This window comes from Trachurus trachurus (assembly GCF_905171665.1).
Source record: "Trachurus trachurus genome assembly, chromosome: 13".
Lineage (NCBI taxonomy): Eukaryota > Metazoa > Chordata > Actinopteri > Carangiformes > Carangidae > Trachurus > Trachurus trachurus.
In genome coordinates this window covers 6,692,446-6,705,555 of record NC_139892.1, presented here as the reverse complement: position 1 = coordinate 6,705,555, position 13,110 = coordinate 6,692,446, and the positions used below count along the sequence as shown (strand labels likewise).

Genomic DNA, 13,110 nt, shown 5'->3' with positions numbered 1-13,110 from the left:
ATTTGTCCTGTTGGTCTGCACTGTAAATCAGCCATGCCTTAGTTCACTGATCATGAGTTTAAATAAATCAAACTAATTAACTTTTCTTTAATATTTAAACCAACACATTAAATGTCTGTGTTGTCTTTTCTTTCCAGGTGATGTCCAGAGGTGGGATTGTGCAGCATGGACGGATCCCAGTCACTGTTAAAGCAGGAACAGGTACAAACTAAACCTACTATTGATCCAATTGACTTTATTGTTGTATCTTTATATGTGGTTTCCTTTGTATAAACTTTATTCTATTTAATTTGTTGTATAATGTGCGTCTATCGCTGCTGTAACAGAAGAAATCCCCAGTTTAAGATAAAGTAAATCTATCAATCTACTAGGGCTGGGACGATACGCTTTTCTCCCGATTCGATTCTTCTACGATTTTTTGGATGCCGTTTCGATTTAAATTGTGATTCTACGATATTGCTGATTTTCTTGATTTTTAGGGTGTATTCACACCTGCAGTGTTAGTGCACCCTAAATTTGGTCCAGTTTGGGTCAGTGTGAAAGCAAATCGCACTCTAATGCGCACCAAAACTAGTGCGGCCTGAGGAGGTGGTCTCGGTTCGGCTCCAGCCGAACTCTGGTGCGCACTAGTTTAGGTGTGAAAGCAACCGCACTCTGGTGCGAGCCAACTGCCAGGCGAACTCAACAAGTTTGAGCTAAAAGGGCTCCCGTAGTCACTGACAACGGGTTAACGTAGCAGGGAGACCGCCCGGTGCTCCGGTGCTGCGGAGCTCTGTCCCCACAAACGAAGCAGCAGCAGCAGCAGCAGCAGCAGCAGCAGCAGCAGCAGCAGCAGCAGCAGCGGGGCAGCCGGTCGGTGCGTGTCCGCTGAGTCCTCTCAGACACCGGACAGGTCGGCGGGTCCATCCCTCGGGTCCGCGGAGCAGCTGATTACCGAGCTGCAGCAGCAGAGGTCCGTGTTTAACGTTTAACCGGGAACTAACGGGACCGAGCTGGGTGAACGCAACCGGAAACCAGCCGGAAGTACCAAACAGAGTAATACATGCAAACAATATAGAAATAAATGACCAGAGCTACTAACAACCGGCCCTAATGGAGTCTCCATCATGAAAGTTTTATCAATCAGCGCTTCCAGATTCCAACCGGTAGTCATGGAGACGTGACGTTCTCCAAGTTTGGTCCCGAGTGACAAAAAGCAGGTGTGAACGCAACCGCACTAACTGAAAAATGAAACAATGTATCATTTTAACATTTACAGGTGTGAATACACCCTTAGTCTGCATTTTTAACACGAGTGAAACAGTTGAATGATTATGATTGTCTACAGACTATTCCAGGAACCATATGTCCCCAAAAAATACAAATCAGTCTTTTAAGATTTATTCAGCAGCAATATACTGTATGTTTACTCTCTTTTCAAAAGCCTGGACTGCATAAAATAGGCAAAAATAAAAGAGTATAGAAAAAACAGGCTTCTGAAACCTTTCTGACAAAATGAGATATAGACTGAGGTAAACTGCTACATTTTAACATTTATCTGCACACAAATACTGTAGGAGCCTATAAATTAACCTACTCCATTATAAAGTGAACTTAAACCCTTTTTCAAAACCTGGACTCTCTGTATGTAAAAAAAAAAAAAAAAGCGGACAAATGCACATTGCACAATATTTAAAAAAAATAAATGAATAAATAATCGATTTTTTAAAAAAAAATCGTCAAAGATCTTGTGATACTTATGTGAATCGATTTTTTTCTCCCACCCCACAATCTAACTGTTTACTAATCAATTGTTTTGATTCTGTATCTATGTGTAAAACTTGTCGTGTCACATTTCCGTCAGTCAACACAGGTGAGCTGTCGGTGACGCTCCGACAGGTGACGGGCCTGGCGCCGTTCGCCCAGGTGGTGGTCTACACGCTGATGCCCAGTGGAGAGGCCGTGGCCGACAGCCAGGACTTCCCCATCCAGCTCTGCCTCAACAACAAGGTGCATTTTCATTTTTCATTTATTTTATTTTTCTACATGTAATAATGAATGACTTAGACCTGTGCACCTCAGGTTTCTGACTCCACCCAGTTGGTTGCTCATTATTTAAAGCAGTACTAAAGAACTTTCAGTTTTGGTTGAGTTTGGCGGCGCCTGTGGACCAAAGCGGTAGTGTTTTACCTGAAGGAAGACTCCATTTCCCATGAACACTAGCGTGAAGCCCTGTAAATATCCTGTATTAAAATTAACAGAAGACATCAAAACTAAGTTTCTGTTTCCAGTGGATCATTTCAAAGTGAAAACACAAACATAATCCATTGCTAAAGTGCCGTTTTGCCCGTTTCCTCCTTGTTGTGACTCGCAAAAGTGAAAGTGAAAGTAAAGTGAGAGCCGGGTTCCTACCATGCTCCTCAAAGCTGCTTAGTGCCAGAGAAAGAGATACAGACCCCCTCAGGCCATGACAGAGGTGTCATTCAACTTGTTGTAAGTCGATGTACCATCACAAAAATTATGAAAATATTTTATGAAGGTTGAAAAGTTACTTAGTGCTGGTTTAATTGATATTTTCAGCCCTATTATTGTAACATAACTTCTATTAGATATGACCACCAGAATCATTCTAAGCACTTAAAGGTGTACAGAAAAGAAAATTGAATTTGAGCCCACTCTGGGTCCTAACATTAGTGTAATAACTCATCTATCAGACGATGTAGCCCAAACTTTGTGCAAAATTCTATTTTTGAGTAAATCCGGGATGAAAGTGTGGTATTTTTTTTTGCATTGAATAATGCAGGCGCACGGATTATACATCAGCCTGTACACGATTCATCAGCCACTGATATTGGATCCGTCAATCAAACGTCTGAGACACACACACACACACACACACACACACACACACACACACAACACACACACACACACGGAGCTCGGTCTCGCCCCAAGCATTGAATATCCTGCCCGCTCGATAAGGACCAATCAAATTCATTTTCCTTACTCGGGTAAACTCGTGCGGCAACAACTCGGCGCGACAAACAGGACAGACGGCCACACGGTTGCACTTTTGCATTACTGTTGTACTACTGTATTGTATGTGTATTGTTATTTTAAAAATTGAACTGTAAACTGAATGCTGCTATTTTATAACCGTGATAACATGTTTTTATTTATTGTATTGTACTCCAGGGAACATCTGTAAATGGGACAACAGATGGAAATTAACCTGTGGCTAAAATCTAAATTCTCTATCACTCAGTCTTGTTCATGAACTTGCACTGTCCCACCCAGATAAAATAAAACTGAATTGAACTGGTTGGTTCCTGTGCAGGTTTCTCTGAAGTTCTCGTCCGTCCAGAGTCTTCCAGCCGAGAAGACCACGCTGAGTCTCCAGGCTTCGCCTCGCTCCCTCTGTTCAGTCAGAGCCATCGACCAGAGCGTCCTGCTGCTGCAGACCGAGCCGGAGATCAGCACCAAACAGGTACCGCGCACGCGCACGCACACGCACACGCACACACACAGAGATGAGAAAAGTGGGAATAATAATTCAGCCCCCAAACACGAGGACTCAGTCGAACCTGTTCAAAGTTAATCTGATTGGATTTTATGATAATGGATCAGATCAAATCTTGAAAATGTGTTGATCAAAACTAAAAACGGATTCTGAGATCGGACCAGATTATGTGATCAAACTCTCAGTTCGTTTTGTTCAAAACTTTTTGATCAGGAAAACTTTGATCCAAAACTTCAGGATTATTCTGATCGCAGCAGTTTGGTGGATTCAGCAACAAAATGTGATTTAAATTAGATTCAAACTGGTCAAATATACTAGCCTGACAAGCCAGACTATATCATTAACATGTCTAGTCTGGCAACGGGCTCAATCCAGGGGGCGGGATGAAGGCTGTCTTTCAAACTGCCTCTGCACCAACAGGGTAGCGCTACGACCAATCAGAGCAAAGAGCAGGATGACCTTAGCCTGAAAAGCCATTAAAATGTATGTCGTCATGGCGTTAAGCCCGCCCAACGACTCTCTAAACAGATAGAGCGCTGAGCGCTGTGATTGGTGAACGCAAACGGTGTTCGAGACTCAAAAAGTTCCTATGGCTCGTTTCTAGACCTACCTACGGAGCAAATAGATTTGCTGCTGCTAGGGTGCATCTAGATTTCTAGGCTACAAATAAACCACATTTATAATGTAATCTATAAACATTTATGTTTTGCACCTGGTTTTTAAACCATTACAGTGATAAAGTAAATAAAATTAACTTTTGATAATTTAACAAAGTAAGAACTCTGAATGTTTTTTCCCAACTACTGGATTTTTTTTTTTAAATCTAATTTTGAATTTGAAACACTTCATAAAATATTCACAATATAGGCTACAGTAAGAGTAAAGTGTATTTGCTTTTTAATTTATTTTTGGGGGGTCAGATCAGGTCTGGGTGTTTAAGACATTGAAGAAACAAAAAACAGCTCAGAAAACAACTCACACATCCCATTTTGTCCGGTTGTCCATCGGCCTGTTGAAGGCTCCATACTCACTCCTGTTTTATCTGCTCTTTTAAATACCTTCAGACACAGGGAAATCTCAGTTTCTGGTTCTTGAATATGTCACTGACCCTGAGAGAGGAACAGCTGCACACGGCTGCCTCTCCTGTCCTTCATGTGTTTAACCCGCTGACGGCCGACGAGTGAAGATTCACTCACGACAATAAAGTTTTATCTTTTCTGTTAATTTGTTGAGCAGGTGACGAGACTCTGACTCCGAGCCGCTGCGGGTCTTGTAACACTTTTCATTTTTCACATCATGGTTGCGTGGACCTCCATCACCCAGACAACGACGTGCCTCCTCTGCTGTGTGTGTGTGTGTGTGTGTGTGTGTGTGCAGGTGTTTAGTTTAGTTTAAGTTTATTTCGGACATGTTAAAAGAAATAAAACATAATACAGAAATGGACAGACATAAGACAACATATGAACAAAAAAATAAAATAATTGAAAATAAATTATCTATCAAGTTATCTAGTCATTATAGTCTATACAATAAATTAATTTATGAGTTTATTTAACTGGATTTATTCTAATATATTATTATATTTATATACATATAGATTTATTATAACATATGATTACTAATCTGTATCTCTCTAAAAACATATACAAACACATTCAAACATACAAAGACAAACTGAAAGTAACACGAACAGAGCAACAAATGAACTAAGTCGGTAAATAATACCCAAATAAATAATAATAAGCACCATTGTGGTTGTCAGACACCCTCATTTCTGTACATACTGAAAATAATTTCCTTGTATTTCTTTTTGAACTGGATTATGTTTTGTTTGGACATTAAATTAGGTGTACAGCGACCTGCCTCTGCAGCGGCTGACGGGATACTCCTACGACGTGGAGGACTCTGAGCCGTACCCCTGCTACCCCGTGCTGGTGCCCGTGCCCGTGGTCGAACCAGAACCTGAACCAGAACCAGAACCAGAACCAGAGCTTGAGCCGGACGTCGTGGTCGATCCTCGGTCGGCTCGTCGATCGGCGCGCTCCATCTACTTTGGGCCGCCCAATCAGAAGAACGACGTCTTCAGCATCTTTAAAGTAGAAAATTGCATCATTTTTTTTGCAGCAGTTGCAGGCTGCAAATACATACATACATACATACATACATACACACACACACACACACACACACACACACACAGAGGATACAGAAAGTATTTAGACCCCCTTCAATTTTTCACCATTTGTTATTTTGCAGCTTTATGTTAAAGGGATAGTTCAACATTTAGGCAAATTGGCCCATTGCCATAATCCCTATAGTCATAGCAGTAGGTTCCTTTAATTGTCGGTGCAAGCTGTTTTTACAACGGCGGAGCAGAGCCGCGAGCTGCTCAGAGCTACGCTACGGAGGCTCATGGGATTTCTTGGTTTCCCTCATCAAACTCATCAAATACACAATCCAACAACTCCACAACGCTCTGGTGGACAAGTTGTGACCTGCACATTCACCACGCTATGAGATAATAACACAACGTTACCACACAGAGTTGTTTTAGAGGTGCAAGAGCGTTTTGGAGTTGTTGGATTGTGTATTTGATGAGTATGGAGTATGGTTGCAATTATGTACAATATGTGCTGGATAAATTGTCGGTGTATGTGACAGAAAAAAAAAATGAATTCTCTATCTCTCTCTCTCCTTCTAGGAAATTGGAATCAAACTTGTGACCAACTCTGACGTGAAGAAACCGTACAACTGCCAGGAACTGAAGCAATACTATGTGGAGATGGGTATGTTGCCTGTGTGTGTGTGTGTGTGTGTGTGTGTGTGTGTGTGTGTGTGTGTGCACCATTTGCTGTCCCATTATTGTTGTGATCTACTGTCCATTGATTCTGGTCCCAGAGCAAGAAACGACCCATTATACTGTTAACTTAGAATATGCCGATTATGAAGAACCCGTGGCATTTGCCCAAAGCCGGGACGCCATAGTGGATGATGCGGAAATGGATCATGAAGCAGTAGCGGATTCGAAGCTGCCGCCTCCAGTGTCCAAGCCCAAGGCCGAGACTATTAGATCATTCTTCCCTGAGACCTGGATCTGGGAGCTGGTTTCTCTTGGGTAAGTTCAAGTTGTGTGATTAAATTTCTTTCTTTCTTTTTTTTTTTTTTTTTTTCTATATCCATGTGTTCCTAGATCTCGTAGACTCTCCCGTGCCCATGGCCTTCAACATGATGCCACAGAGCGCAGGTGGCGTGCTGAAAGGTAAAGATGAGGAGGAGAAGAAGGAAACCGTCAGGACATTCTTCCCTGAGACCTGGATCTGGGACCTAGTTACTGTGGGGTAATAATGACATGATAATCCTATTAAAAAAAAAAAAAAAAAGGATCAAATCATCACTTCATGTTCCTCCTCTTTTCAGACGCTTGATACGTCTAAAGCTTGATATGTGTTTGTTTTTCATTTTGACTTGATTGATTCAAACTGTTCAATCATTAAAATGTTAAAGGGACAACGAGGAGTTTCTATTCGGTTATAAAACAGTCTCACGTTAATGTGGATGAATCTCCGCTACCCACACTTGTTAATGGGCCCATTTTCGATAAATATATCGTTTTGTCTCTATCGTTATTTTGTTATTATTAGTCGTGGCGGAAATGCTGGTCAAGCCGACCAGCGTTTCTTTACTTTCGGTTTCGTGGCGAGTCATGAGAATAACGCCGCCGAATCGCCGTTTATGGTCGGAACTACGACGGTATGTGATCGTCTTTGAACCTCTGACTTTAATTCTTGATGAATGAAAACATGAGTCTGTCTTGCGCCGGTCAAAGAATTTCACGGTGCGCGGAGGCTCATAAATATGTAGTGTGAAAACGCTTCGCTTTTCCAAAACTCCTCGTTGTCCCTTTAAAAGGTACTGACAAGAAGCTAATGACACAATTTATCTTTGATTTCTTCATGGAGCACAAAAGCATTAACATTAAAGGTAGAGTCTGGGGTTTTGTTCGTTGCAGTTTGTAAACAAAACATTGAAACTGAGCCCCTCCTCTCGGGCTAAGCTGTGTAACATTAGCCTCCTGCCCCAGACAGCAGCAGTTGTTAAGACCGCGAAGGAAAGGAAATACAGTCTGAGTGAAGCGCTGGAGCCGTGGGCCGTCAACAACACCGGGAGCCTCCAGTGTTATGTTGTAACAGGGTTCTTACGGATCCTTAAAAAGTCTTAAAAGGCATAAATTCATTAATCTAAAAACAAGGCCTTAATTGGCATTAAAATGTCTTAAATCAATCTTTCAAAAGTCTTAAAAATGTTAACACATGGTAAGTATTTTATGGTTGTAATTAGTCTCAAATCTCAAAATAATTGGTAACATTCCGACATAGAGAAGTTAGCGGTTGGCCGTCAACGTTAAATTTCTCACCGCCACCAGCTCCCGAGTCAGTGTTTTTTTTTTTTTTCGGACTTTTTATGCATTTATTTTGAAAGGACAGCTGGAAAGAGACACAATCCAATGTTCATGTAGCAGTCACTTTACCTTGGATCACATAGGAAAGTGGGTAAAATTGTAATTGTAAACCCTATGTAATTGATGTGGTGTGTTTTTTTTTTCCTTTTTTCTGCATTTGTGTTTATTATGAAGTCGGTCTTAAATTTCATTTCAAGTGGCTTTAAAAAAGTCTTAAAAAGTCTTAAATTTAACTTGGCTTAAGCTGTAGGAACCCTGTGTAACGAGCAGGAGTGCCGTTGTGGTGAGCTGGGAAGAGGGTGTTAGCGGCGCATGTTAACTGATACCACTAGCCGAAGCTAGCATCGAACTAGCATACTTGTTTGTTTTTTTTTCTTTAATGGAAAGAGGCATACACAATGTATAAACCGACAATACACTGACCAAAAAAACAGACAAACAGAAGACAAACGACAGAGCAAACCTAACAACACAACAAAACAAACTAGCATACTTGTTACCACTCGAGGCTTTAGTTGTCAGTGACGTCCGGGTATCCGTCCGCGGCTCCAGCGCTTCAGACTGTATTTCTTTTTCTTTGTGGTCCTTACTGCTGCTGCTAAAGAGAGGTTACGCTGTCTTTCCGACATCCCACCACTCTACCATACCGCTATTCCGACATGCCATAGTCCCACCATTCTGACAAGGCTATATAAGGAAGTATCTATATCTATAGGTATCAATAATATTGGATTTATACTAAAATGTCTTTATGCTGTATAGATAAGGTGTACAGTTATATAAATATCTATTTTTATTATATAAAGAAGCATTTTATGGAGCTAATTTATTCCCTCATTCTGGGAAAGATGTACTGGTGTGGGTTGTGTTTTGATTTTATGATGACTTGAAAAATGAAGAAAATCTGCACGCCATAGAAGCTCCCTTTCAACAAGGATTTAATAGCATTGTAACATTTCAAGCAAAACACTCTTTTTCAAACTGCTATTACCTTTCATTTTATGATTACTTGCCATACTTTTTTATTATTATTATTTTTTTTACATATAGCCTACAGTAGCTCCTTTAAAGCAGAAGTAAGCGATCCGGTCGTTTTGGCTAATGCTGCGTTCCAGGCAGGCTTTTGAAACCGTAAATTACAGCTTCAAGTCACAACTTACGACTTTGTAGCGTTTCAGGCAACCCACTCGTGTTTTTCCGACCTGTGAAAGTCACTATAACGGCCACTCGTAACTTCCGACCCGTGAACTCGTACCAGATCGAACTGGTACGACTTCACAGGTCGGAAAAACACGAGTTACGAGTTTCCTTGAACGCACCATAACAGTCCTCGTCCCTACGTCACCACATTCACGGCGTCCCTTGGCTGCACACACAGCCCTGCATGCCGTTCTCTCTCCTCATTGGATAAAAACTGTAGGATACGATAAATGTTTTCTCCCCGGCTCAGAGCAGAGCAGAGTGACTGACAGACCCGTGTTTCAGACCAAACACTCTATGTAAGTGATTGCTGTCGGAAGATATAACTATTTAAGACTTATTAACACAAATATATCACTTACTTCTGCTTTAAGTAACCATAGGCCCGTGACATTTTGGTCCCACCCACCACAAACTGCATTGTGATTAACCAGCAAAAAGGAAGTAATGCTACAGTCTCTGATCCCGAAACACGTCCACTAATGGATCAACACTTTAGATAAAACACAGGAAAAGTGTGAGAAAATGGACCTTTTGGTGGAGTTTGGGAACAAAATGTGCTGCTTTATAGACTCTAACGTGGCTGTAGGGTTTTGGTGTGTGTGTCTTTTTTAATCAGATTTAATGATTTTTTTCCCTCTTAACCTTTGACTCATCTCCCTGATTGTCCTGAATCTCTCTGAGCATGTTCATGTGTCTGGACGTCAGAGCAGCGAGAGGTTTTGGGTTTTTTTCAGCGTCACTGCTCGTATGTTTTGTACAGAGACAGCGGGTCCGTGGACGTGGAGAAGACCGTCCCCGACACCATCACCAAGTGGGCGGCCGGAGCTTTCTGCGTCTCCCCCGCCGGCCTCGGCATCGCGCCCAACGTGGGGCTGACGGCCTTCCAGCCGTTCTTCGTCAGTCTCACCTTGCCTTACTCCGTCATCCGAGGGGAGGTCTTCACTCTCAAAGCCACAGTCTTCAACTATCTCTCCAAATGCATCATGGTAAATATTCAAGATGAAAAATGATTGAGGGTTCAGAGTGTTTTTTTTTAAAGGGATCGCCAACATTTTTTTTTCCTGTCTTGCCTCACTCCCGAGTCCATGACCAGCAGATAGACACCATCCTTTCGACTGTGCGTGCAGTAACAAGGGAGATAGAGCCGTATCGCCCGTAATTACCTTAGCTCAAACACTGGAAGTGTATAGGTAGTGTTAGCCTTCCTCCACCTAAAGTCATCAGAGAAACTCTTCAGCAACTCTAAACGGAAACCGGCGGGCCGATCTTCGTCTCAGAGCTGACAAAACTCTCCGGTAAGGCATCTTGAGCGGTCAAATGCCGGTAACGGGACGAGATCAGTCAAAACGGAGGGTTCAAGCAAAGACGGTTTATTTTGGTTCAAGCTAGCTACATCGAGGGTAGGTTAGCTTCCTATTTCAAAGTAAAAGCACTAATTCTATCGTCATGGTTTTCTGTATGTAAAGGGCAACGGGTGTTTTTTTTTGTGAAAGTAACCGGAAGTGCGTTGGTCACAACGGCTAGCTTGAGTAGCGCCGAATTCGTCCGAACAAAATTGTAAACAGTTGGTATTTAGACAAATTAACGACACACTGCTGATCTAAACGGCTACTTTCTTGCCTAAAAATGTTTGAAATGTCGATAAAGTGATATATTTACAGAGTTTAGAGCTGAAATGAAATCAGCTTAATTCTGATGCTGATTTCGGCTCGGGTAGGAGGCAGGCTAACACTACCTATACACTTCCAGCGTTTGAGCTAAGCTAATTACGGGCGATACGGCTCTATCTCCCTTGTTACTGCACACACAGTCTAAAGGATGGTGTCTATCTGCTGGTCATGGACTCGGGAGTGAGGCAAGACACGAAAAAAAATGTTGGCGTATCCCTTTTAAAGAAAGATTCCTGAGGACGTCTTGTGTTTTATTTGCTGTGTGCAGGTGAAAGTGACACTTGCGGATTCAGACAGCTTCACCTTCAGAGACTGTGATGGCTGCCAGTACAGTGTGTGTCTGTGTGGGGAGGAGAGCAGGACCTTCTCCTGGATCGTGACTCCCACCGCCCTCGGTAATAACACTACAGATATCTGACCAGATTTAGTCCCATCCATATTTTATTTATTTTTATTGCAAATTTATTGCACATGCATGTACTTTTGTGGTTTGTTGAAAGATCTTATTTTTTTTGACTGGATTTGTGAACATGACTTAAAGGGATAGTTCAACATTTTGGCAAATTGGCCTATTGCCATAGTCCCTATAGTCATAGCAGTAGGTTTGTTACCTTTATTTGTTGGTGCAAGCTATTTTTAGAACGGCGGAGCAGAGCCGTGAGCTGCTCAGAGCTACACTACGGAGGCTCATGGGATTTCTTAGTTTCCCTCATCAAACTCATCAAATACACAATCCAACAACTCCACAACGCTCTGGTGGACAAGTTGTGACCTGCACATTCACCACGCTATGAGATAATAACACAACGTTACCAGACAGAGTTGTTTTAGAGGAAAATTCATGCAAAACCGCTGATGCGCGTTCCTGTCTGAGCAGTTTTTCAGCAAGCAGTCTCTGAATTTTCCTGTATTTACCTGACGCTGTAGAGAAAAATGAGACCAAAACAGCGAAAAAGCAACCAAACCTTTAACCTGCATAGTTCCCCTTTTTAAGAAAACACAATCAAATAGACAAAAAAAAAAACAATCATCTGCAATCTTCATCAGCTTCTGCTGCGTTCGATTGCACTTAAAACTCGGAAAGATCCGGCCTCCAATTGGAAAAGTGCAATAGAACGGCCCTTGAGCTTGGGACTCCGACTCGGGCTGCTTGGATCCTACCCGAATTCCCGAGTCGGAATTAAGTCAAAGCAAAATGGCGTCCCACTTTCTCCTCAACTTTTACTGTTATGTGTCGTCTAATTTAGCATTTGTGTTAGTAAAAGTGTAGAATTAGTTTGCAGTGGCCACACTAATTTGTGATTTAAAAAGGTGTGTGCGTGTATTGGGGACAAAAAAACACACTAAAGTAGCAGATGTACTTCCCCAGCAGTACTTTTTGATGCTCGAAAGACATCCAAACAAACCAAGGTTGCGCAATGAAACGCATTTGCCTCAGAAGTCGGAATTTCTGACCCGGATCTTTCCGAGTTCCGAGTGCAGTCGAACGCAGCATTCATCAACACATGAGCTGTGAACAGCTCACAACACAACATAGACAGTGTTTCCCGAGCTGTTATTATAACACATCCGTGTGCGCACAGACTTTATAAACCACGCTGTGTCTTTTCACCACAGTGTCAAACACTTAGAAGCTTTAAATGGGTCGTTAGATTTAATTAACGTTATATTTTTGATTGCAGTGATGTAATTGCAGGCTGGTTCTGCAGCATCGTGTGCAGATTTATTTAAAAAAAAAACACCAGTACAGTTTTAAAGCACTTATAATTTATATTTTACACCCCTTTCACATTTGTATTTAAAACATATTTGTACAGTAGTATTTAGAGAAAGATGCAGTAAGTCATGGAGTCAGAGTTGAATGAAGACATGAGTGGTGTTTTGTTCCGCCAGTCCAGTTTGATTCGGTGCGTCACGCAGCTTCAGTCTAAAAACACGTGTGGTTGTTTTTTCTTTAACTGACTGAACGTTTGTCTCAAACTGTTAAATCCAGTCACAGTCTCTCGTTACCACCGAGTGGTTTTCCCAATCGTCTCTCCTCATTATCACCGATAACTTAATGCAGTTTTGTTTTCGCACCTTTTTTCATAATTAAATTCTGATGTTTTCCACCGCGGCCGGTACAATCCTACATCCTCTAATTAGACAGAACAGGCTAATTAATCTCTATTAGGGGCTGTGACAGCTGTTGCTCCTGCTCTGCTGGAAGCAGACCGAGGCGTCTGTCGCTGTTAACGCCGCCTTGGCTGAAAGCAGAGGATTTCCATCAGCCTCCATCA

At 41.9% G+C, this 13,110-nt stretch overlaps 1 protein-coding gene across 2 annotated transcripts in view; it reads left to right on the top strand.

Annotated features, from left to right (window-relative positions):
* Positions 1–13,110, top strand: part of LOC310995820 (alpha-2-macroglobulin) — a 45,394-nt gene that overhangs the window by 16,983 nt on the left and 15,301 nt on the right. Inside the window, exons 13-20 of one of the 2 annotated variants that reach the window (XM_083984966.1) lie at positions 138–201; positions 1,844–1,989; positions 3,317–3,466; positions 5,347–5,595; positions 6,201–6,285; positions 6,690–6,837; positions 9,922–10,147; positions 11,100–11,226. In XM_083984966.1, coding sequence (XP_083841092.1) covers positions 138–201; positions 1,844–1,989; positions 3,317–3,466; positions 5,347–5,595; positions 6,201–6,285; positions 6,690–6,837; positions 9,922–10,147; positions 11,100–11,226 — 1,195 coding nt within the window. Of the gene's footprint in view, positions 1–137; positions 202–1,843; positions 1,990–3,316; positions 3,467–5,346; positions 5,596–6,200; positions 6,286–6,430; positions 6,615–6,689; positions 6,838–9,921; positions 10,148–11,099; positions 11,227–13,110 lie in introns of both variants that reach the window. The other variant, XM_083984965.1, reaches the window with a different exon arrangement.